Source organism: Dermochelys coriacea, chromosome 11, assembly GCF_009764565.3.
Source record: "Dermochelys coriacea isolate rDerCor1 chromosome 11, rDerCor1.pri.v4, whole genome shotgun sequence".
NCBI lineage: Eukaryota > Metazoa > Chordata > Testudines > Dermochelyidae > Dermochelys > Dermochelys coriacea.
Window position 1 is genome coordinate 21,783,992 of NC_050078.2, and position 27,916 is coordinate 21,811,907.

General features: G+C 38.4%; 1 protein-coding gene across 1 annotated transcript in view; it reads right to left on the reverse strand.

Annotated features, from left to right (window-relative positions):
• LRP1B (LDL receptor related protein 1B) overlaps window positions 1-27,916 on the reverse strand; it is a 1,336,604-nt gene that overhangs the window by 302,306 nt on the left and 1,006,382 nt on the right. The window contains exon 44 of the mRNA XM_043505072.1: window positions 55-247. Coding sequence (XP_043361007.1) covers window positions 55-247 — 193 coding nt within the window. The remainder of the gene's footprint in view (window positions 1-54; window positions 248-27,916) is intronic.

Sequence of the window (27,916 nt, forward strand, 5' to 3'; positions counted from 1 at the left end):
CTGAAAGCAACTACATATAATTAAGAGCCCATTATATTTTGTGTTGTAACTTACAACTGTTAGTATCATTGGCAACAGCAATGATGCCCATTGGCTGATGTGGTATATCAGATCGAAGAACTTTTGTATCTCCTCCTGTATATTTATTGGAGCGAAGAATAGCTCGTCTCACCCAGTCTGACCAAAAGATATAGTCATTATATACAGCCAGGCTGAGAAAAGTGCCTGGTCCAGACTTGACAATTACCTGAAGTACAGAAATACATAATAAAAATATTTAGATGGCAATCAAATATAGATTTATTTACTTACTCATCCAACCTGTATTTTAATAATAACTGAGGGAAAGGAGACCAAGGCAGAGAATATTAGTAGACATTAAGGAAAGCAAAGCTAATTGGGAGACCTCAGTTAGAAGTTAGAACATAATATTTGAATAAAGAATGAGAGAGGGAGTGTTGTCTGGTGCTCTGAGTAGGGGATTAACACAAGCTCTGCACTGACTCACTGTGTGTCTTTGGACAAATCACTTATCACCCTGTACCTCAGTTTACCAATACCATAAAGCAGGAATAATACTACTTATCTACAGTAATGTATAAGGGTGTTGTGAGGTTTTACTTATCATTTATTTATTACTTCAAACATTTTAAAATGCAATTACAGCTTTGCTTTGCATGGTGCTTTGCATGCCTTTTGCATAAAATAAAAACCACAGCATAAAAACATCTACCACAGCTCACATCTTCCTCAACTGCCTTATCAAAAAGCAGAAAAAAATAGATTCTGCAGCATGCCTGGAAGGCTAACAAATCTGAATTCTGGCTAACCAAGGTGGGGAATAAGTCTCAAAATTGAAGACTGCTCCCTGAGACCATCCTGTCAGGTGCTCCATCTCATTTATATTCAGGGAGATGCAGGCAAGTTAATGAATGTTTGTAAAGTGTTTTGAGATTCCCAGATGAAATAGGTCATGTAAATGCAACAGAATATTACTAAATTACATTCCACTGTTCAAAACTTAGAGTTATTTAAAATATGGATTGTGGTTCACTTTACAGTATATTTTCAAAGATTTTGAACAAGTGGAAATATTATTCCCACAGATATAGTTTCTATTTGTTTTCATCTCATTCCAGATGATGACTTTTCTAAAAAAAAATAATAGAAAGATATGGGGCACTGCTTATTTGACAACACAGACACCAGTGGAGAATATAAACAATGCAGCAAATATGAATTAAGATAATTTTATTTTCCTTATCGCTCAGAAACTCTACTAGATTAAATTCTAGCTGAAGAACTAACCCCAAATTACATTATTTTCTTTGAGTGAACAATTATGGATTTTAAACTTTTAATGCTGCTATATGGATTAAATGGAAAAACAAATATTCACAAATATGTGAAAATACAAATATTTCAGAAAAAATGCATCTGTGCTTTGCGCTAGTCACTTATAGAATAATGTATATATGAAAAGTATGTAACAATAATAATAAAATCTTATAGAATGATTGCTTTATAACAAAACACTTCCTGCCTCTGATGTGTAATATTTTCAATTCCTCTGTCATTCTTATAATACTTAGGAAAATCTTTGGACATGAGATAGATCTTCCAGAGTTCCCTAAAAATCAAAGGAATTAAGCGCTGTCAGATCATGAGTGCATTTCAGAGACAAAGATTCCTTACTGAAAATGTACCCCAGCAGTCCCTCCTATTTCAGTGGAAGAGTGGTTAGCTCAAGTGCCTCAGTTGACCTAACTGTTGTAGTGTCGCAGCAGAAGAAGGGTAGCTCCAAAGCAACCTTCTGGGAAATCCCCATTGATTCATTTTATTTAATCCCTAGTTGCACAATCTTTACAAAACTGACAGCCAGACTGACAACTTGGTTGAAGCCAGCAGGCCATATTTACACAAAATTACAATAAATTTCTATAAGTTTGTATTCCTCATTGGTCATTTACAATAAAACAGACTATGAATACTTTTTAAAATATATGTTTTACTAACCATAAATCATGTTTTCTTGCTGGTTCTTCCTTCCACATATTTCCTATTTCGTTTTCTCTCCTTTACTTCTCTCACACCATTTTTTTCCTCCCTCTTTTAATCTCCATTAGATTTTTTCTTCTATTTCACCTATCATGTTTCCTCTGTTAACTAACACCTCCTCTTGTCCCCTATGGTCTTAAATCCCTTCCCATACATTCTGTCTTCTCCTGTCTCCCTCCATTCTTGAATCTTCCTTTTCTAGCTTCCTCCTCAACCCACTCATTGTTCTCTCTTTGCTTCTCCATTTCCAAAGTACCCTCTCTTCCCCAATCATTCCTGTCCCCCCCACACACACCCTTTTCTTGTTTCTCCACTCATCTTCAACAGTGGTTCTCCTGAAGGCTCAGGCTAATCATGTGTCTGAAAATTGAGATCCCTCTCCCTTGACAGCCAACTGCAAGCATTTTGATAGAACAATTAGTTCTCTAATACAGAACAAATATTTATTGAACATTTCTGCCTTTTCTACATCATGATTAACAGTTTTACCATCCTTACCTAGTATCAGATCTACACCATTGCAAGGCTTATTAGTTTCAGATATATTTAAGAATTCTTTCTTATTGTCTTTAACCTTATTGGCAACAGATTTTTAATTGACAATTTAAGCTTCCCGTATAAATTGCTTTTCCTAACTGCTGATTTGTATTCATTTCTATCAGCTCCCTCATTTTCCCATTTGTTATGGATCTATACAGAGACTGTTACTTTCACCTCCCTTCTCCTCCCCCCGTTAATAGGTGGTGTTTTGGGTTGTTTCTTGGGTTTTTTTGGTAACCAAAGAAGCTTAGAGGTTATTTATTTATTTAATTTACTGAGTCTCCTGGGATGTTTCAAAAGCCCTCCACAACTCATGCTGTACAAGCACCTACATTGGGAAAATATTTCTATAGTAGAAGGCTCTATAATCTAGCAGAAAAAAAGGATAATAAAATCCAATGGTTGGAAGCAGAAGCTAGATAAATTCAGACCAGAAATAAGGCACAAATGTTTAACAGTAAGGGTAATTAACCATTGGAATAGCTTATTGGGGATGCGGTGGATTCTCCTTCACCTGAGATCTTTCGATCAAGACTTGATATCTTTCCAAAGGATATGTTACAACTCAAACTGAAGTAATGGTTTTATATGGAGATTGCTGGGTAATGTTCTTTGTCCCGTGTTAGCCACAAACATAAAGATGCTTATAATGGTTCTTTCTGGGCTTGAAACCTCTCATTTCTATTATGTAAATATTTGGGTTTAATTTGTTTATAAAAAACTCTTATAATTCATGCATACCAACTTAGTATAAAATATAAGTGAGCATGTTTTATCCATCACTAGAGTCTATCTGTAGTTTCTGCAGCATACGAGCTTTCATAAAAAAATAAAGCTCCCCGTTAACTGAAGCTTAGGATCAGGATACCACATAATGTCTTGTCTCTCTTTTATCTGTTTATTATCTAAAACCTCATTCCTGCAGGCGGTCCGCTGCACCCCCATAGAGCCCTTTTATTTCCAGTGGAGTTCTGTGTGAGCTCATCAGTCCACCTAAATAAAGTCACATGCAGGATTTTAGGCTTAATACAGATCTTTATCTGTGGGCTATATTCTGTAATGGAATGGGAATAGATTAGGTGATCAAATGAATATAAAGACATCAGGACATTGTCCTGGCCAGAATAAACCATTATCTGATTACAGATTGTAGATCACAGAATCATAGACTTTAAGGTCAGAAGGGACGATTATGATCATCTAGTCTGACCTCCTGCACAACACAGGCCACAGAATCTTACCCACCCACTCCTGTAACAAACCCCTGACCTATGTCTGAGCTACTGAAGTCCTCAAATCATGGTTTAAAGACTTCAAGGTGCAGAGAATCCTCGAGCAAGTAACCCGTGCCCCATGCTGCAGAGGAAGTCAAAAAACCCCCAGGGCCTCTGCCATTCTGCCCTGGAGGAAAATTCCTTCCTGACCCCAAATATGGTGATCAGCTAAATCCTGAGCATGTGGACAAGGCTCACCAGCCAGATACCCAGGAAAGAATTCTCTGTAGTAACTCAGATCCCACCCTATCTAGCATTCCATCACAGGCCATTGGGCCTATTTATCACTTATAGACAAAGATCAATTAATTGCCAAAATTAGGCTATCCCATCATACCATCCCCTCCATAAACTTATCAAGCTTAGTCCTGAAGACAGATATATCTTTTGCCTCCACTGCTCCCTTGGAAGGCTGTTCCAGAAACCTTCATCTAATTACAAGTCTAAACTTCCTGATGGCCAGTTTTATATCCATTTGCTCTTGTGTCCACATTGGTGCTGAGCTGAAATAATTCCTCTCCCTCCCTGGTATTTATTCCTTTTATATATTTATAGAGAGAAATCATATCTCCCCTCAACCTTCTTTTAGTTAGGCTAAACAAGCCAAGCTTCTTGAGTCTCCTTTCATAAGACAAGTTTTCCATTCCTCAGATCATCCTAGTAGCCCTTCTCTGTACCTGTTCTAGTTTGAATTCATCCTTTTTAAACATGGGAGACCAGAACTGCACACAGTATTCCAGATGAGGTCTTAACAGTCCCTTATATAATGGTATTAACACCTCCTGATCTCTACTGGAAATACCTCACCCGATGCATCCCAAAACAGCATTAGCTTTTTTCACAGCCATATCACATTGGTGGCTCATAGTCATTCTGTGATCAACCAATACTCTGAGGTCCTTCTCCTCCTCTGTTACTTCCAAGTGATGTGTCCCCAGTTTATAACAAAAATTCTTGTTATTAATCCCTAATTTCATGACCTTGCACTTTTAACTATTAAATTTCATCCTATTACTATTACTCCAGTTTACAAGGTCATCCAGATCTTCCTATATAATATCCCAGTCCCTCTCTGTATTGGCAATACCTCCCAGCTTCGTGTCATCCGCAAACTTTATTAGCACATTCCCACTTTTTGTGCCAAGGTCAGTAATAAAAAGATTAAATAAGATTGGTCCAAAAACCGATTCCTGAGAAACTCCACTAGTAACCTCCTTCCAGCTTGACAGTTCACCTTTCAGTATGACCCATTGTAGTCTCTCCTTTAATCAGTTCCTTATCCACCTTTCAATTTTTATATTGATCCCCATCTTTTCCAATTTAGCTATATAATTCCAATAATTCCCCATGTGGAACTGTATCAAATGCCTTACTGAAATTGAGGTAAATTAGATCCACTGTGTTTCCTTTGTCTAAAAAGCTGTTACCTTCTCAGAGAAGGAGATCAGGTGGGTTTGGCATGATCTACCCTTTGTAAAACCACGTTGTATTTTGTCCCAATTACCATTGATCTCAATGTCCTTAACTACTTTCTCCTTCAAATTTTTTTCCAAGACCTTGCATACTACAGATGTCAAACTAACAAGCCTGTAGTTACCCAGATCACTTTTTTCCCTTTCTTAAAAATAGGAACTGTGTAATTCTCCAGTCATTTGGTACAACCTCTGAGTTTACAGATTCATTAAAAAATCTTGCTAATGGCCTTGCAATTTCATGTGCCCGTTCCTTAAATATTCTTGGATGAAGATTATCTGGGCTCCCCGATTTAGTCCCATTAAGCTGTTTGAGTTTGGTTTCTACCTCAGATGTGGTAATAACTATCTCCATATCCTCATTCCCATTTGTCATCCTACCATTATCCGTAAGTTCCTCATTGCCTCAGTCTTTAATGAGGCTAAAGTATTTGTTTAGATATTGGGCCATGCCTACATTATCCTTAACCTCCACTCCATCCTCAGTGTTTAGCAGCCTTACTTCTTCTTTCTTTGTTTTCTTCTTATTTATATGGCTATAGAACCTTTTACTATTGGTTTTAATTCCCTTTGCAAGGTCCAACTCTACATGGCTTTTGGCCTTTCTCACTTTGTCCCTACATGTTCTGACCTCAATAAGGTAGCCTTCCTTGCTGAACCCTCCCATCTTCCACTCCTTGATGATTTTTACTGAATTCAGAGATGATGTTACATTATGAAAATTTATCATTTTTGGTACAGGAAAGTATAAAACAGACTGTACTGCAGTATGAAAAAAGTGACAGGGACAGCTCACGACAAAGTGCTCTTGAAGTGTTTTTCCACTGGAAAAAAGAATACACAGACCAGGATAAATGACACACTTGAGATAAAAATAGTTATCTACATTAAAAAGAAACTCTCACTGTGATATCTTAATGTCATCTCTTCTTCCTTGGTTGTTTAATAATTTTTGACCTAAATTAAAATGCATCAAATCAAGATTCAGGTGAATGTGTTCAACAATATTTTATGCCTCTTTCTTTATCTTTAATAAACAAATTCAAACCTACTTAATTTATTATTAATTATTATTATTACAGTTATTATTATTTTGGCCATGTTATGCACTGGTTATCCTTTCATTGTAGCTCATATTGTAAATTCTTTAGTTCCTAAGGCAAGTACTGGGTGTCCAGCTGTCAATGAAACTGTGGATATTAACACATAAGGGGAAAAGGTATATCTTGAAAAGTACCCAAAAATAACAGATGTGAGACATGGAGCATATGAAGATCCATTTTTGAACCATACACATTACAAAAGTCATGATAACAAATCTGAATAATCAAAAGGGAGAAGGTAGCTTTATTTATATGCAGATTCCATAAATCAATATCTCTAGAAAGCTGCATTAGAATTAAGCATTTTGTTTTAGATTTTTTTTTAACAATTCGGGAATGGCAGATGAAAGTCCATTGGGGAGTAATGGAGCAGTCATAGGAGAAGGGAGAAGCAGTTAAGGGGTTGGGGTGTATGGAGTTGACTTAAGGACATTGAAGTCAATGGTAAATGGGACAAAATACAACATGGTTTTACAAAAGGCAGATCGTGCCAAACCAACCTAATCTCCTTTTTTGAAAAAGTAACAGATTTTTTAGATAAAGGAAATGCAGTGGATCTAATTTACCTAGATTTCAGTAAGGCATTTAATACCGTGCCACATGGGGAATTATTAATTAAATTGGAGAAGATGGGGATCAATATGAACATCAAAAGGTGGATAAGGAATTGGTTAAAGGGGAGACTACAATGGGTCCTACTGAAAGGCGAACTGTCAGGTTGGAAAAAGAAAAGGAGTACTTGTGGCACCTTAGAGACTAACAAAAGTGAGCTGTAGCTCACGAAAGCTTATGCTCTAATAAATTTGTTAGTCTCTAAGGTGCCACAAGTACTCCTTTTCTTTTTGCGATTACAGACTAACACGGCTGCTACTCTGAAACCTGTCAGGTTGGAGGGAGTTTACCAGTGGAGTTACTCAGGGATCGGTTTTGGGACCAATCTTATTTAATCATTTTATTACTGACCTTGGCACAAAAAGTGGGAGTGTGCTAATATAATTTGCAGATGATACAAAGCTGGGAGGTATTGCCAATTCAGAGAAGGATCGGGATATTATACAGGAGGATCTGGATGACCTTGTAAACTGGAGTAATAGTAATAGGATGAAATTTAATAGTGAGAAGTGTAAGGTTATGCATTTAGGGATTAATAACAAGAATTTTAGTTATAAGTTGGGGATGCATCAATTAGAAGTAACGGAAGAGGAGAAGGATCTTGGAGTATTGGTTGATCATAGGATGACTATGAGCTGACAATGTGATATGGCTGTGAAAAAAGCTAATGCGGTTTTGGGATGCATCAGGAGAGGCATTTCCAGTAGGGATAAGGAGGTTTTAGTACCATTATACAAGGCACTGGTGAGACCTCACCTAGAATACTGTGTGCAGTTCTGGTCTCCCATGTTTAAAAAGGATGAATTCAAACTGGAGCAGGTACAGAGAAGGGCTACTAGGATGATCCGAGGAATGGAAAACTTGTCTTATGAAAGAAGACTTAAGGAGCTTGGCTTGTTTAGCCTAACTAAAAGAAGGTTGAGGGGAGATATGATTGCTCTCTATAAATATATCAGAGGGATAAATACAGGAGAGGGAGAGGAATTATTTCAGCTCAGCACCAATGTGGACACAAGAACAAATGGGTATAAACTGGCCACCAGGAAGTTTAGACTTGAAATTAGACGAAGGTTTCTATCCATCAGAGGAGTGAAGTTTTGGAATAGCCTTCCAAGGGAAGCAGTGGAGGCAAAAGATCTATCTGGTTTTAAGATTCTACTCGATAAGTTTATGGAGAAGATGGTATGATGGGATAATGTGCTTTTGGTAAGTAATTGATCTTTAAATATTCAGGGTAAATAGGACTAATCCCCTGAGATGGGATATCCGATGAAGTGAGCTGTAGCTCACGAAAGCTTATGCTCTAATAAATTTGTTAGTCTCTAAGGTGCCACAAGTACTCCTTTTCTTTTTGAGAATACAGACTAACACGGCTGCTACTCTGAAACCTAGATGGATGGGATCTGAGTTACCCAGGAAAGAATTTTCTGTAGTATCTGGCTGGTGAATCTTGCCCATATGCTCAAGGTTTAGCTGATCGCCATATTTGGGGTCAGGAAGGAATTTTCCTCCAGGGCAGATTGGAGAGGCCCTGGAGGTTTTTCGCCTTCCTCTGTAGCATGTGAGACTCTGTAGCATGGGGCACGGGTCACTTGAGGGAGGCTTCTCTGCTCCTTGAAGTCTTTAAACCACGATTTGAGGACTTCAATAGCTCAGACGTAGGTGAGGTTTTTCGTAGGAGTGGGTGGGTGAGATTCTGTGGCCTGCACTGTGCAGGAGGTCAGACTAGATGATCAGAATGGTCCCTTCTGACCTTAGTATCTATGAATCTATGGAGCAATAGGAAGAGCCAGAGTCCGGAGAATGTAGATGTAGTAAGCAGGGACTGGCCAGCTACAAATAACAACAACTTTGTTCAGCCAGAAGTGGAGGAGCTTAACAAAATATTCCAACTGGAAGAAGCATAAAGTAAGCGTATGGGAGCACATAGAGATGGCTGGGGATGAAGTGTTCTTTAGTGGGCTTTGTACGATCAGATAACACCACCAACACCCCAGCAGCATTTGACCACAGAATAGCTCTAGAGCACCATTAAAATGGCCTGTTCGAGCCCATGGATTCAGTACTCATTTATTTTAATATGTATATAGTTTAATTGTATAATTCTGTTTTCAATGTAGGCATATTACATCGAGTGATAACCGAAGAAAACTGACACATGGCAGTAAAGGCAGCCTTCTCACTAGTCATACTGCATTTCTATCCATGGACTATACAATACATTTAATAAAATATTAAAATCACATTTGTCTCAGTTCCTGGTAACTGCACATCTGACCTCCTCTGTGGTCTGCTCAAGGAATGCCCCTTTAGGTCTCAGACCTCTATCTGTCTCCTCTCACTGGGACCTGCATCCCTCTTCCTTCTGAGGTGACACAGTTCAGGGTTTCAGGGTCAACTGCAGCTTTGACAGACAACCCCTCACTCTGGTCTTTCCGGAGGGCATCCACTCAAGGTTTCCAGCCTCCTTTCACCTCTCTCAGTTGGACACCTGTGTCTCTCCCGCTCCAGACCAGGGGTTTAGGTTTGTAACCCCTCAACATCTCATTGTGATTGCTCCAGCAAGTCTGGTGTGCATCCTATACCTGTGGCTAACCTTTCTCCAAGTGCTACAACAGTATATACCCGTTATCCGCCAGCCTGTACAAAGTAAATTACATCTTAGGGCAAAATCATTTCAGAGAAGACATATGTAAAGAAAAAAACAATAAAATTTCCACAATCTTGCTAAAAGCTCACCAGCCATTTCCAAGTAGGTGTCAGTCTTTCAAATCCCTCAACTCTTTTTGCCTTCCTGGTTGTCAGTTCATGTAAGTTTCAGATCACGAACCAGGACCTCTTGGGACAGTTCAGCCATTTCTTTATATAAATGTTTGAGCTTTTGTCCTTCTGTAACAGGCAATCACCAGCCAATGACTTTTGCCACAGGATGAAGTTTCACAGGGGTTTTTTTGTTATTATTATTCGTTTTGTTATGGTTTTTTTTTAAAGCATAACCAGTGCTGGGGAATTTGCAAGTGATTCACTCCCGAGTGATTCCAGATTCCACCCCACTGAACCAAGAATACACAAATACACACCACCTGCATTAATACAAAGGGGTATCGATATTCTACAGCTCATACTGTCTGGCCCATCTCAGTGTAATGGCTTACTGAGGTTTTCATGTTTTAAACATAAAATACAGTATGGCCCCCAAAATGCTGCATGTGGTTACAGTAGCTGTCACACCAAGATTTTAGGCTAAAGCCCCCCCTGCAATTCCCTGTGATTATTGCAGCAGATATAACTAGAGTCCAGCACCTATCCTTTGTTTTCTCTCAAGGGGCTATGAAGAATATTCATCAGCAGTTACGGGTCCCATACAGTTCTTTCAAAGAAGATAAAAGCCCATAAACGAAAACATATAAACCAAATGAAAGGGTCTAAACACATAGTTAAGCACACACATCCACACACCCATCAATCCTATGGAGAACCTGGCTGGTTCTTCCAGTTCTAGAGATTGTCCCCACTTTGGACAAAAAGTCACATCTGTTTATTCCATCAAATTGAAAGCCCCTTAGCCAGATTAAACTCAGTCTTTTATATCAAAAGTCCTTTCTTTGTCTCCTTGGGATTCTGGGATCCAGCCTGAATCAGTATATGCAAACTACCCTAGGGACTGGTGTACGAATAATTTTTATAAGTGGAGGTGGGGGCATGGCCGAGAGCCATTGAACCAAACTGTAAATCCTGTATGTAATGGAAACCACTTCAAGCCAGCAGCCGCACCCCTAGTTCCAACGCCTATGGCAGCAACTGCCATAATTACCCCTCACCGTTTTCAGTTCCTGGAGTAGCTGCAGTAACCCTCCCGCATGGAGCAGGATACAATGCAGAGTCTACAACTATACACATAAAACATTCATCAAGTTAAACCAATAATCCCAAAAAATACTGCATATGGTCACGATATCGGGCACAACATTATAAAGTGAAAATATACTAATAAAAATACTACCCACAGTATGTTAAAAGCACCTTAACAACAAGTAATTGTGTATAGGTATATATAATATAATATATCCATACAATATAATAATTTTCACATCTGCATTTCAGAGGTATTATGGTTTGAGATTCTAGCATTAAAATATATAGAGGAACATTATGCTATTCGCTCCAAGATCTAGAATATCAATGTCTACTCCTAATATATATGCTCAAATGTTGATACAGAATGTGCCTTAGAGCGATGGTTCTCAACCTGTGGTCCGCAGATCCCCAGGTGTCTGCAGACTATGTATAAGGACTCTGTGAAAGATTGTCATTAGCACACAACAGTGTTTTTCAACCTGTGGTCTGCAGACTATGTCTAAGATTTCCAAAGGGGTCTGCACCGCCATCTGAAATTTTTTAGCGGTCCGCAAATGAAGGACGGGTGAGAAACACTGTCTTAGAGGAATGGTGATTGCAATAACTTGGGTTGTCCAAGATTGTCGGGTATGAATCACTGATGCATTTCAATATTTGAACACCTTCATAAGCTAATTTAAGAAATAATACAGTTTTTAAAATTATTTGTAGACAATTTGTGATGTGATGCGATGTGAATACTGTTAGAAAAATATAATTGAGATATTTTCATTTATTATTCTTTGTTTTTTTTTAAAACATCACAACGATTACACATTTCAAATCCATAGGTGGGAAAGATCATTTACTTCTTTTAACTGTATTTCTTCAACATGTTTGCCTGTTTGGATCCCACTTATGGTACACATGTTCCTCATGTGCACAGGTAATTAATGTTTTTGTTCGCTTTATCCAGGGGAGCTGCAAATAAGGTATTGCAGCCCCATCTGCCACAGAATTCCTTTTCTAGGCTAGAATTCAGAGATTTAGACTCCAAAGTAGCAGGGAAGAAGGGTGGTCCATGACAGCCTCAAAGAAAAACATGTTGAGGAACCCTCATTATTATACTGTATCATCCCCCTCTCCCCTCTGCCACTTCATGTATTGTCACTATGTCACAGTGACTAACTAGAAGTTAGCAGATTAGATACAAGGTGGGTCAAAGGAGTCCAAGTCAAAAAGAGACTATGGAAAGGCTGAGCTGGAGACCAGATCCAGGGGACCAGTGCAGGGTAGAACCAGTCAAAATATTTCCAAAGAAATTTTTCCATCTGAAAATACTGATTTTAAAAAAACCCGAAACATTCTATATGAACATATTTTTGATGAAAAATTATCAGAACAAATCATTTTTGACAAGGTCAAAATATTTTGTTTCAATAAAATCAAAACATTTAATTCTGACATTATTATTTCCACTTTCATGGTGTAAGTTAGTTATTGTTTTTGACTTTTATGATATGATATGATGTATTATTTGAAACGTTTTGATGATATCATGCCATGCCATGAAATAATAATACACATGGTATGACATACATACATAGCTAAATTATTTCAATTTTTTTCATATTATTAATTATAATATGTAACAAAAGTCTAAACAATAAGGTTGAAGTAAAATGTTATTTCAGATTCTGTGAAACAAATTTTAGAATTTTGTTCCCTGGGAAATTTAGATTTTTTCATTCTAATTAGGAACTAAAAAAAAATTAAAAATGTAATTTAGGAATTTCACGCAGAATGGGAACTCCGGATTCCTACCAGCTTGAGTGCCAAGTGATGGTATTAACTGAGCTCCATATTGCAGCTGTACAGTTCTCTGTGATAGGAGTATTCTGAAGGCAAGATGAAGGTTCCTTAGGGCTATGGTGATAAGGGTGGTGTTGGGGAGGGGCCAGGCAGAAGGTGTCCAGCGGACCATGAGCATCAGAAGAGGCAGGACAGGGCTTTTTAGCCCTTGTTTTGGAGGAGGAACTCCAAGATTGAGCTTTAGTTGGTATTCTGCATGGCAAAGAGGATGACCTCTGGGCCTTTCAAATCTGTTGCCCTGAGAGAGACTGTTAGTGTCACAAGTAGGCAACGGTTTCAAAAGTGGAAGGTAAAGTCTTAGTAAAAAACTACACAAATGTTCCAAGGGACTATCATACAAACAAGATACTAATCACAACCACCAGGTAATGTAGGTATAAGATCTGACTGAAGTTCCATTAACTAATCAAGTTAGAAACTGTACAGTAACTATTTGAGATTATAGAATCAAAGCTAATTCCTTCTCTAAACTCTTTCAGAAAAAACACAAAACAAACAAAACAAAAAACCCACCATGCAAACAGTATGACAATATAGAATGACTGGAATAGTGGCAGAAGAAAAAAATCTGACAGTTCACAATCTGAAGTGAAACTTTTAATATCTATTGTAAAATCTTGGAAGCCAAACCTTTTTTGAAAATTTATTAGCATAATAGAGATTCCACTAGAGGAAAAACATTGTGATGTTGTGTTTTTGTCTTCCACTTTACAGACTTTCAAATTTGGTCTAGATGGAAAAGAGGGTAAAATTAAGATAAAATAAAGGAAATAAAGACTAATGACATCTTTGACATACAATAAAATTAGGTCTAATGCTACAGCACAGCTGGTAGGGTAATGCCATTTTTAATAATGATCCTTTCTATGATATGCTTCCCAACCCATCAGAGTTGCATCTCTTGTAACATGGATCTATCCCAAATCTTCATAAGATCCATAATGTCTCTAACAGTTCTTATTTGAGTCTATAAAATTTCTTGAATAGAATTTAAAACCCAAAACCAAACAGAACAGGAGGGGGAGCCAGAGTCTTTTCTGCTATTGACTCGTGTTCTTCAATGAGAACTATATTTTGATTGATTTATATAAATCTTTTCACTAGATTGACTATAAAATATTTAAATTCCAAAGAATTCTGTAATGTGGATACTGCTGCTAATGCTTCATAGAGAAATAGAGTATTTTTAAAGCAGTACAGAAATGACAGGTCTTGTTAAGATGTTAGTTAATCACAATCTCAGTTTTGTGAAGTCTTTACATTTTGAATTGTATTCACAAAATTGTTTCAATTATTGCTTTTGGCAAGTATGTTTGATTTCTTTTTCAGAAATGTATACTATATGCCAGATATATTTTAGATGTTGTAAGGTACTCAGCACAAGATAACTGGATGCTTTTCCATAGTAAGGAAAGAATTCATAGCAGGTAATAATAGTCTGACAAATGTTTTAAAATTCTATTTAAAATTGTTCAAATGGAAACCAGATATGAGTTCAAGAATTCTATAAAATTATCAGAGACACAACTGATATTATGTATTAGCTAAGGTCTGATAAGAATTTTCCCCAAAAAGATTTTAAAGATGGGAAAAGCTGGTAACAAAATAAATGTCTATAGGTCTATAGCATCTATCTCTGACTCAGTCTTTAAAGAAGGCTTTCTGAGAAGGATCAAAAGCAACATGAATAGAACATTTATCTCCCTGAATAAACTGAAAGGAAGAATTCTAGTCATGTATGTGCGGAAAGAACAGGGTCTTTATTTTCACTAGACAACCTTTGACCTTTATAAGGAAGGACTGTAAGAACACATTTTGAAATTAAAAAAAAGTTGTTTTAATCCATATGAGATAGAAAAGGTCATAGTGGGATAAATTTCCATGACATTGTTTATTGCATTTCTATAGTTCATCTCCTAACTCATACAACAGTCCATAAGAGATCTTGTAAGAAACAACAGTAGCTAATGTTTTACTCACTCCAGCTCCTTGTGAGTCTGGTTCAATGCTCAGATATGAAGGGCTGTTTAGAGTTTCTTGTTTTCTGTGACAAAGACTAGATGTTGTAATCAGAAAGTTCAAGGAACTTTGGAAATGACAAGTGAATGAGCATATGTTTCTAACAAAGCTCTCTTAGAGCCACTCACTCTTCTAAAGAGATTGAAGCCTATTAGAATAGGTGACCTACTGGTCCATATTAAAGTCTGAACCACACTATGAAAAAAAAATAGCACTGTAGTAAATCCATACATTTTGTATGCCTCCTCAAAGACAAACAGTCTGAAATTATACAAGTAGTTTTTACTGACTGCATTTCATTACATATTTATATTAGTGAAATGTTTAGGTTGAGTAACCAAGGGCTCGAAAGTCAACAAATGCAAACATTGAACGTATAGCATTTATTATCCACCCTTGTGTATATGCATCGAAATATGGAGCTAGATCTTGAGCTGAACTGAGCCATCAAAGGCTGAGTCCAGAAATGACTCGACACTTCAGAGTTATCAAACAAAATACGTAAGCACGTGCTTAAAGTTAAGAACCTGAGTTCTCCCACTGCAGTCAATGGGACTAACCAAGTGTTTAGTGCCTTCCTAATTTTAACTGTTTTGCTAGGTTGGGCTAGAATGTTCAGTACTTTGCAGGATAAAATCCTGAGCTTGAGATAGGAGGAAGGTGCCTCCCACCCTTTTCCATTTCTCTGATCCTGGAGCTACTGGTAGCCAAAATGATCCTGGGTAACTTAGAATAGACTAAGGCTCACCAGCTGAATATAAGCAGCTTGCTTTTTGCTTCATCTGAGCTAAGGATGGTTCCAGGGTTCAAACCCTGTAGTCAGCACATTCAATTGATTGTTACAGTTATACAATAGATTTTGTAATAAAAGAAAAACAAAACAAAAAACTAACAGGAAATTACTTACAAAAACTATGTTAAAAGATGTCCTGTGGAAAAAGACACGTGATAATTCAACTGAAGACTCTATCAAAATGCATATGTATAAGGGGCAGAATTCAAGTTGCCCAAACAACCTTAATACTGCCATTTCCTTTTATTTGAGTGCTTCACTTTGTAAAATTAATAAAGTTTTTTAACACATTTTGTAATGTAATACATAAAACCAATAATAATTTTTAAATAACTATTCGTAAGGTAATGGATTCTACAATGGATTCTAAAGTAACAGCAAGGAAGGAAAGGGATGAATGTTGGAAGCTGCAAGACATGGCAACCATGTTATCAAGGCTAAAGAACACAGAGAGTAAAAACACAAAATTGTAGTAAAATGTGAAACTGAATCCCGGCAACATGATTCCTAATAGGAAAACAATAATGACAAACTTGGGGAAGTGGTCAGGAAAATCCCATTGTCACTAAAACTAATCTCAATATTGCAGTCTGAATGCCTGCCTAAACTCTAATACCACACACTGCCATGCAATATACTGTGATTTCTACCTCATTGTGGCCACAATTGCACATGAACATGCCCCCTTTTTGTACTGCTGCAAGTAAACACGCTGTTGCGACTTGTATCTGCTGTACACTGCATTTCTGCAATTGAAGAGAGAGTGCACAGAATCTTCAATTCTCACCCTCACATATAAATAAATAAATTAAATAAGAAAATTCAAAAATGAAAACTATATTAAACTGGAGTCAAGGCTTAAGTGTGTATCAGTAACATAAGGGTAAAAATATTACAGGGTGTTGTAATACTTCCAAAACCAAGCATTACACACCAAGGTATTTCAAAGTCAAAGTTACATTTAAACGAAAACTAAAAATATTAAAGGCATGAAAACATGCAGTTACAGCAGCCAAACAATGTTAACTCTGCCGTGTAGTGATATGAGAGAGAAAAAAAATCAAATGTCTTTGCAAAATCAGTTTGTTCTAATCTGGGTCTACAAAGTAATATGCATTAATCATCACTCTACCTTTATAGTATGGTATCATTTCTGTACCTTAATAGATCTGAATTTCTTTACAGTGTACACTTAATTGAATTTCTTGGACTTTTAATGTTTGGATTCTTGATAATCACAACACCTCCCCTACTGTGCTTTAGGTTTGATATTTCTGATGTACTGTGTGACCTGGACTAGCATTTTTAAATCAGAAAAACAAAAATGTTGGACAACAGGCAATTATAGTAAGATAATACTAAGTAGCTATGGCTTTCTTTAATCATCATTTCATAATAATAAAATAATTAAATATCTATATCTATATCTGTATCTATATCTATCTCTTTCAGTCATCTGTCTCGAAAATGAATCAAGAATCTTTTGGATCAACATTAGAACCATTATCCAGAGTGAGAAAATTATCTTTATTTTTTAAGTGGGAAACAAGAAAGTTTTTTGCATTTTCATAGTCAAAAACTATACAATGCTTTTTGGTGGTCTTTACTTAACTCAAGATTAATCTAATATACTTCATTGCTTGTAAAGAGAATAAGATAAAATAATGTAATGCAGAAGACCAAGACTGAAACTGTATACAATCCCAAGGTGATAATTCTCATTTTATGAACTAAACAGCTTACATGTAGAGCTGACTACATATGGAGTACAGAAGTACAATGCTTCTTGATTCTCATCACCCTTACAGAAACCTATACAATGTTGTAACTCCATGAAATTAACTGATATTACTCCTTATGTATACTGGTGTAAGTGAAATCCCCATTGTTCTATGTGGAGCCCCAGACCTTATTTACTGCACAATATTCAAACCCTGCCCTGAAGAAAGAGTAATTAAATTCCTCATGGACTTTTCTATGGCACTCATCACAATAGTATCTAAATGCTTCACAAAGATTAGTAAACTTATTTTTATGATAACCCTGTGATGTTAGGGAATATTATCCCCATTTTACAGATGGGGAACTGAGGCACAGAGAGATTAAGTCAAAAGTATCCACTAATTTTGAGTGGTCAATCTGAGATGCCAAAGAGTTGATATTTTTCAGATGCTTAGCATTGTATAGCACTTTATATGCTGAAAACACAACTGCCATTGACTTCAGCTGCAGCCATGAGTGCTCAGTACTCTTGTAAATCAGACCACAAAGTATCAAGTTAGGAAACTAGAAAATAAGGAACACACATTTAGTGAACACCTGTGAAAATTCCAGTTTAATTAATTTTCCAAGCATCACATACAAACACTGGGGAAGAGGCAGAAATGGAATCAGTTCTCTAGGGCAGCATTTAATTGCCTTAACCATGAGACCATCCTTTCTCTTCCTGCAGTCCCCTGCCTCATTCAGTACACACCTTCCAACTTTTTCATCAGATGAAGCAGAGGTCCTCCAGACAACGGCCCCCTTTACTGTACAACCCTGATTCATCTTCAGAGCAAGTCCATCCTGTGCACTGAATGAGGCAAGGGTTTGTGGAAAAAAATAGCATGTGATCATGTAATTAAAGACTGGATCATAATGCATATGCACAAGGAGGCTGGATTAAGGTTGCATGAGAACTGTAATTTGTATCAGAGTAGCAGCCGTGTTAGTCTGTATTCGCAAAAAGAAAAGGAGTACTTGTGGCACCTTAGAGACTAACAAATTTATTAGAGCATAAGCTTTCGTGAGCTACAGCTCACTTCATCGGATGCATTTGGTGGAAAAAACAGAGGGGAGATTGATATACACACACACACACAGAGAACATGAAACAATGGGTTTATCATACACACTGTAAGGAAAGTGATCACATAAGATAAGCCATCACCAGCAGCAGCGGGGGGAAAGGAGGAAAACCTTTCATGATGACAAGCAAGGTAGGCTATTTCCAGCAGTTAACAAGAATATCTGAGGAACAGTGGGGGGTGGGGGGGTGGGGGGGGAGAAATAACATGGGGAAATAGTTTTACTTTGTGTAATGTATGACACCATCATAGGGCCTAATCACATCAGCCACAGTATCAGAGGCTCGTTCACCTGCGCATCTACCAATGTGATATATGCCATCATGTGCCAGCAATGCCCCTCTGCCATGTACATTGGTCAAACTGGACAGTCTCTATGTAAAAGAATGAATGGACACAAATCAGACGTCAAGAATTATAACATTCAAAAACCAGTTGGAGAACACTTCAATCTCTCTGGTCACTCGATTACAGACCTAAGAGTGGCTATCCTTCAACAAAAAAGCTTCAAAAACAGACTCCAACGAGAGACTGCTGAATTGGAATTAATTTGCAAACTGGATACAATTAACTTAGGCTTGAATAGAGACTGGGAATGGATGAATCATTACATCCATTAGTATTCCTTTTCTTTTTGTAATTTGTATGTATGTAATCTCCTAGGTTTTTAAAAGCAAGTGAAACTAATAGAAATTCCATTACATGGCACCATATTGTCCCCCTCTCATGGTTCATGAGCAGGATGGAACCTTGAGATCCACCACACAGACTTCTGCTGCTTGAGCTAAGAGCGTAAGTGATAGCAGTAGTAGATGGTCATCCTCTTGGGCTACAGGCTCTAGTTCACTATGTGTTTTAATGGGCACAGGCTCTTCTACCTATTCCCCGTAAGAACAACTCCTCCTGCCCTGTCCCTTCCAAACTCTCTCCCTCAGTCCAGCATCACATAAGTAGAAGGAGCAGAGACAAAACTGAGTTTTCCTGTGAGACATTCACCTGTATTAAACACAAGATCACACTTTCTTTTGCTTCAGTCCCCTGCCTCATTCACTATCCACCTTCCAACATCTGCTATAAATGAGGCAGGGGTTTGACAAACAGCCCTGATTCATACACAACCTTGATTGACTCCCAGAGTGCTAATGAAACAAGGGTACTGTGGAAAAATATAGTAAATGAAGACTTTATCATAACAAATACACAAAAGGGGCTGAATTAAGGTTGAACGGGCAACCTAAATTCTGGCATTTCCTAAATGAAGATTACTTACTTGTAACTCGAGTTACTTGAGATAACTCTGCATATACACACTCATGAGTAACACATCAAGTGGTGCTGCATAACAGTAGAACCTTCTCCAAGCACGTGCCTCCTCCTGCACCTCCCCTCAGCATCAGCAAATGCTCTGACATCAAGTATAAGTAAGGGGGCACAGCTCCTTTTGTGCTTCTGTTCCATACACCACTGACCCAGAGAAAACTAAGGTAGGACTCTCAGAAAGAGGGGAAGGGGGACAGAAAGTGTGTATGCAGAGTCATCTTGAAGAGCTCGGGTTACAAGAAAGCAACCCTCATTTCTTCTTTGAGTGGTTCTGCATATCCCCTGTTATAGATAGTTTGGCTAGCAGTGTTGAAACTCTGGGAGGTTGGAATAGAGTCCTAATTAAACAACAGTTGAAACACAACTTTGCTAAACTTAGCCTCTAGTGCAGAAACCAAATTCAAAGGATAACATTTCGTAAACATATGAGCTGACTTCCAAGTAGCAGCTTTACAGATTTCCTCAATGGGAACATGTTTAAGAAAAGCAAAATTTGCTATGTGCTAGTGCAAGAAAATCTGATTCTAGTAGGCAGAGGAACTGCTAATATTCAATAATATATGTAATATTCAATAATATATTGCTTTACCCCTCTGAAAATAGTTTGAGAAGATACATGGTAACCAATATCATTCCTAGCAGGAGAAATAAATAACCTAGCAGACTTCCTAAAATCTGTAGCTCTAATGAAATAATATGCTAGAAACCTTATACTATTTAAAGTATGTATGATTTCTCTTTAACAACATATATAACTTTAGAAAGAATATTGGTCAATTCATTGTCTGATCAATGTAAAATTCAGATAGTATTTTTGGTAAAAATCTAGGATCATGTCTAAGAATCATGTCATCTTTATGAAAAGATAGTAAAAAAGACAAGTCTGCCATCATGAATGAAATTCACTCACACTCCTCACTGATGAAATAGCCAAAAAAATCTGTCTTAATAGATAAATAAAATCAAAAACACTCTGACAACAGTTCAAAAAGAAGCTTCATAAGCATAGATAAAACCAAATTAAGATCCTATGCTTGAACCTGGTCTCTTACGGGGGGAGTACTTGTTAGATAACCCCTTCAGAAACCTTTAAACTCTATCATACACAAAAAATGATTTATCATCAATCAAGACATGATAAGCTCAGAGAAACACCAAGTAAACTCTTAGAGAGGCATTAGATAACCTCTCAGAATTTACACACACCAAATATTCCAAAAGACAAGGAACAGAAGCAGAAACTGATGACTCAGTTTTTCCCTGCATCCAAGAGACAAATCTAGTCCATTTCAAATTATATTTCCTCATAAACTGTTCACAGAGTTAAGCAATACATTGTGAACCAACAAAGAACATGATTGTTCAATAGGCCATCAGATGAAGAGACTGCGGATCCGGACGAAGCCATGGTTCTGAGAGAACCAGTCTAGAGACAAGGAAAACAGTTTATACAGCTCCTCTGACAGCTGAATCAGGTTCATATACCATTGTTTTCTGGACCAGGCTGGTGTAACCAGAATCAACCTTACCTCATCTGTCTTATCTTCCTCACCACCTTATGAATGAATGGAAAGAGGGGGGATCATACTTCCCAATGCATTGGGAAAATGTCTGACATGGACCATCTGTTGTTTCCTGCTCCCAACAGTTTTTGTTGATCCTGGTTGCAAACAAGTCCATGATAGCTGATCTCAACTGGAGAAGATCTCTTGAATCACCTAGTCCTTCAACCGCCATTCATGGATCTCACAGTTGTCCTTGCTGAGTTGATCTGCAAACACATTACTTTCCCCTGCTAAAGGCAGAGCCACTGGATAGATGTTGTATAGCACCAACCCCATAAACTGGTTACCTCAGCACACAACAGAGTGGAATGAACATGTCCCTGCTTGTTGACATAACACATAGCTACTGTGTTGTTCATTACTGCTAACACAACTCTCCCATTTATAAAAAGAAGAAATATTTGAGACCCAGGCTAATCATCCTCTCTTCCAATACATTTATGTGCAGATTATTTTCCTGCAATGTCCAGTGACACCGAACTGACAGAGACCCCAGGTGAGCTCCCCATCCATTGTTCAATGCATTGGAGATTATTGTGACCAATGATGAGGGAACAAAACTCTTTTCAGAACGTTGGCTCTGTTTGTCCACCAAATCAAAGATTCTACAGTGTTCTGTAGCATGCTGATTGTGGTGGGGTTGTGCCCCACCCCCATGCCAGATTGGGCTACAACAGGCCAGAGCGGCTGCGCAAGGCGGCAGCCAATCAGGGAGGGCCTGCTAGAGAGTCAATCAGGGCCAGTATTACAGCCAGCCAATCAGGGCTAGGCTAGACCCTATATAAAGGCTGCCCAGGAAGAGAGCAGGCAGCCTCTCCAGGCCTTCAGAGGGTGAAGGTCTGTCTCCTGTGTGAGGAGCCTAGCACCAGGGACAGCACAGCACAGCGCAGCGCTGAGCAGGCAGGGGAGCAGAAGGGAACTCCCGCCCGGTATCTGCCAGGCTGCAGGCCCTGAGAAAAAGGGCCCAGCCGGTGCAAAGGGGCCAAAGCGGAAATCGCCCAGGGAGAGAGACGGACAAAGGGAGAGAAGGAGGGCAGGCAGGAAGACTTCCACCAAAGGGTCCCTGGGTCGGGACCAGAGAAGAGGGTGAGCCTGGGTCCCCCCCTTCCCCCTTGCACTTCCACTTGGCCGTTAGAACTGGCCATCACGGACTGCACCAGACCCCTGCCAAAAGGGGTTAGACTTTGGGGTGTGGTTGGCCATTGTGGCTGGGGTGAAGAGAAGGACTGTTGATAACCCCTAACCCCCTGGAAGGCGGTGAGACCGGAGCAGTGGGCACTGCCAGAGGGCAGTGTCCTGAAGAGGATGCTGCAAGCTGGGAGCAACACAGGTTGAGATGCCAATCTAGGGCGAGAGACAGACTGACACCACCGGCAGAGGGCGCTCTGCATAAACTGAGCTAATTCCCAGAGTGAACAGCAGGAGGCTGCGGTGGTGAGTCCCAACCCCATCACACTGATTAGCATGTGAAGATTATCCAGGTTAGGTTTAAGCCAACCAATGTTAAACCAAGTAAAGTTGCATTGGCCTCCTTCTGAGATGAGCAAAGGGAGTGATAAATTCACTCCAACAAGACCCATTAGATCTAAAAAGAATATTAATGTCTGTGTTTAATAAGGATTAATCTCCAAAATAGATCACACTATGTTCCTTCCTCTGGAAGGAAATCCCTTCCTGCTTCTAAGCAGTACCAATCCTATAAAAAGGATTCTCTAAGTTGGGCAGAGATTTGATTTCTTGACATTTAGAAGAAGTCCATCTATAAGAAGGGATGTTATAAACTGAATGTGAGTCAACATATCCTCATGTGAGATTGACTTCAGCAGCCAGTTGTCTAAGTATGGGTAAAAACAATACCGTATTTTTGGAGATGTGCCACTACCACAGAAAGGCACTTTGTAAATACACTTTTGTGCTGTAGAAAGCCCGAATAGTAGGAACTTGTATTGAAAATGTCTCTATCCCACCATGAAATCAGGTACTTCTGATGATTTGGCCAAGTAGAAATATGCATCCTTTAAATCAAGAGTTGAGAACCAATCCATGCTTGTGAGGAGGGTATGATGGAATCCAGAGTTAATATTAAAAATGGAAACTTCTAGATGAACATGTTCAACTTTCTTAAATCTAAAATTGGATGGAACCCCCACCTTCCCATATATTCTGAAAAAATATATCTTTAATGAAACCGTGACCCCCTAAATTGTCAGGAACTTCCTCTACAGCTCCTATTAGAAGCAATTTGTAAACTTATGACAGAAGAACAACTTCATGAGATTGTTCCCTGAAATGGGAAGGGTAAGAAGTAGTGTTTGGAACTGTATTGTATCACACTTTTCCATTATCTCTAGGATCCATTTGTCTGATGTTACAAGACTGCTAACAAAATAGGGAAGCCTGTCTCCAAACAAAAAGATAGGAAGGAATTTTGCAAGCTGGTCCACAACTCTGGACCCACATATCAAATTTGAAGCCATATATTCAAAGAAGATGATGAGAACACAGATTGTTTTGAATTCAATCTACTACAAATGTTGAGACTGAGAATAAGTTGGCTGTTGGTGTTGTAGTTGCTGCCAACCATGAGTCAAGAAATATGAAGATGACAGTGGGCAAAATTGCCTCTGATAGAAAAAAGAAGAAATAGGTGGTCTCATTTGAGAAGAAAAATATAAATCACATGATCAAGTGGTAGATCTGGTCTCCTTTAATTTCTCAAAAAAAATTATCTGTTTTGTTACTAAAAAAAACATTGCCCTGAAAACAGAGTTCCTCAACTTTAAACCTAGCATTCATAGCCAACAAAGAAGATCTTAATCATGCATGTCTTCTAAGGATGACAATAGATGCCCTGGCCATTGTGTCAGAAGCATCAAAAGGTCACCAAGGTCATGTTTTGTCATGTTCTGACTTTCTGTGATGATTGAATTGGCAAGTCTCCTCTGACCATCCTATAAGCCTTGAACAAATGTAGCTATTTTTTCCCGACAGATCATAGAATCATAGAATCATAGAATATCAGGGTTGGAAGGGACCCCAGAAGGTCATCTAGTCCAACCCCCTGCTCAAAGCAGGACCAAGTCCCAGTTAAATCATCCTAGCCAGGGCTTTGTCAAGCCTGACCTTAAAAACCTCTAAGGAAGGAGATTCTACCACCTCCCTAGGTAACGCATTCCAGTGTTTCACCACCCTCTTAGTGAAAAAGTTTTTCCTAATATCCAATCTAAACCTTCCCCATTGCAACTTGAGACCATTACTCCTCGTTCTGTCATCTGCTACCATTGAGAACAGTCTAGAGCCATCCTCTTTGAAACCCCCTTTCAGGTAGTTGAAAGCAGCTATCAAATCCCCCCTCATTCTTCTCTTCTGCAGACTAAACAATCCCAGCTCCCTCAGCCTCTCCTCATAAGTCATGTACTCTAGACCCCTAATCATTTTTGTTGCCCTTCGCTGTACTCTTTCCAATTTATCCACATCCTTCTTGTAGTGTGGGGCCCAAAACTGGACACAGTACTCCAGATGAGGCCTCACCAGTGTCGAATAGAGGGGAACGATCACGTCCCTCGATCTGCTCGCTATGCCCCTACTTATACATCCCAAAATGCCATTGGCCTTCTTGGCAACAAGGGCACACTGCTGACTCATATCCAGCTTCTCGTCCACTGTCACCCCTAGGTCCTTTTCCGCAGAACTGCTGCCGAGCCATTCGGTCCCTAGTCTGTAGCGGTGCATTGGATTCTTCCATCCTAAGTGCAGGACCCTGCACTTATCCTTATTGAACCTCATTAGATTTCTTTTGGCCCAATCTTCCAATTTGTCTAGGGACAAATCAGTTTTTCTAGATGAAACTGGTATCAGGACAATACAACTAGTAACTGGCTACTTTAATACGCAATGACAAAAAAGAGAGAGCTTTCCTCCAATGGGAATCCAGCTTCTTCCCTTCTCTATCAGTCAGACTAGAATGGGCTTGACCAGATCTAGATCTGTTACTTCCTGCTGAAACCACCAAAGAATGAGGTGGGGCAGTATGAAAATATAACCACCCTTCATGCAGGAGCTGATACAGTTTTTCTATTTTCTTACAGATGAAGGCAGGAAGCAGGAGAAGTGCAAACTGCTTTAGCATGTTGCAAAAGTCCATCCAAAATAGGTAAAGATAAAGACTCCTACTTCTTCAACAATCTCCTAAGATGTCAAATACTGGATGTGATGTTTCTTCTAAAGCAACAAAAGGTAAGTTCAAAGTAGATGCCATTTGATCTGCCAACTGACAGAATTGTAATGCATCCCTTGAAGGAGATAAAGCAGAAATAATGCCCACGTTTTCATCAGAAGGCAACTCTGGCTCCAGTTCTGAATCTGTTGTTATTTCAAGAGAGGAAGCAATTCCTCTTCTTCCTCAGAGAATGTATCAGGTAATATGGGGTGCGCTGCTGACAGAACCGGGGCAATCAGACTTGAAGAGACCATTGCAACCAGATCCTTCATAGCTTAAGCCTCACCATCCAGTCAATTGGCTGTGGACTATTGAAAAATTCTTGAGGCAGGGTCCAGTAAGTCTCCCCAATAGATAGGATCTGGAACAAACTGTCCATAAGGCTGCATCGCCGTAACTTACATCGACTTAACTTTGCAGTGTAGCTGTAGCCTTAGTGAATATCCCAGTCAAACCTGAATGGAATTTCACAGGGGAAAGAAAAGCCACCACTCTTGCCTCAGGGCTTTCTCCCTGCAAAGGCATACTGAAAACAACAGAGGTGGAAGATCTTCTAAAACAAATAATAAAGATTGCAGAATCTTTTAAAATGGAAAGTGTAAGGAAATTTAAATACAGATATCACTTACCTGCTCTCCCTAAAATAACGTATCTAATTAAACTATTTCACACATAATTGAATGTTATTGCTAAATGTCATGCCTACCCTTCATTTTCATATCATTATAATTTTCTTATTATCTATATTACTTTTTTTCTCTTTTGGGAGGACTTTTGATACTCATGTAAAATTTCTAATTTAAAAATTGTATATCTTAGAAACTATTTGCAGAAGTTAGATATGGAAAAGACATTTAGTTCATCCAATCTATCAATCATTATTTCCCATAAAGTAAAATTAATTTATGGACAAGATAAAGCATTTATCTTATACCTGTGGGGCTGTACTTTGAGTGAGTTACCAAGTGATAGGGCCCTCACCCATCACATCTGTGTTTTTAAAAATTATGGTAATTTTAGGTATACCACAATGTAAGAGCTCATAACAATAAAGTGTAAGTATGATATGTTTGGTTAACTTCTGAAAAATATCTAACTCAAAGTGCTGTGAGTGTCAATAAGTTATTAAATTATTATCTGTGAATAAATGAAACACCATCACTTTCCATCTATTGGGTATTATGTTTATCTGGTGAAGATTCATTTCAGTTAATTAAAGCTGAATCATTACAATTTTGGCAGCTGTAAGAAAGGATAACAAAGAAATAATGACTATTGTTCAAGAACATGCTCAGAGCGGCATTTATTGCAAGCAGCACAGTATAAAAATAGCTAGTATTATATTAATGTGTTTAAAAAAAGCAAGTGAAATAATTTGAACAGCAGCAGTTTCCAGTATAACCTAGACATACCCAAGTCATGTTAGGAAGCTCTATATTTAAGGCTAGGTTAACTTTTGCAGTTAAAGCAGGGATTCAACCAGTTATCTATGAAAAATACATTGTATTTTCCAGAAAATTACTCTATTGATTCTGAGTATGGATTGAATTTTTGATCATTTACAAGTAACTCTGTTAAGTTAAGATAAGACAGAGTCTGTCTGGGCAAAAATTACATTGGGGAAGATAACTAGTAAAGCCTCTCCTACAGTGCTTGGGGTGTGCTATAGACCTCCGGGATCTAATTTGGATATGGATAGAGCCCTTTTTAATGTTTTTATTAAAGTAAATACTAATGGAAACTGCGTGATCATGGGAGACTTTAACTTCCCAGATATAGACTGGAGGACCAGTGCTAGTAATAATAATAGGGCTCAGATTTTCCTAGATGCGATAGCTGATGGATTCCTTCATCAAATAGTTGCTGAACCAACTAGAGGGGATGCCATTTTAGATTTAATTTTGGTGAGTAGCGAGGACCTCATAGAAGAAATGGTTGTAGGGGACAATCTTGGCTCAAGTGATCATGAGCTAATTCAGTTCAAACTAAATGGAAGGATTAACAAAAATAAATCTGCAACTAGAGTTTTTGATTTCAAAAGGGCTGACTTTCAAAAAATTAAGGAAATTAGTTAGGGAAGTGGATTGGACTGAAGAACTTATGGATCTAAAGGTAGAGGAGGCCTGGGATTACTTTAAATCAAAGCTGCAGAAGCTATCGGAAGCCTGTATCCCAAGAAAGGGGAAAAAATTCATAGAAGGAGTTGTAGACCAAGCTGGATGAGCAAGCATCTTAGAGAGGTGATTAAGAAGAAACAGAAAGCATACAGGGAGTGGAAGATGGGAGGAATCAGCAAGGAAAGCTACCTAATTGAGGTCAGAACATGTAGGGATAAAGTGAGATAGGCTAAAAGTCGAGTAGAGTTGGACCTTGCAAAGGGAAT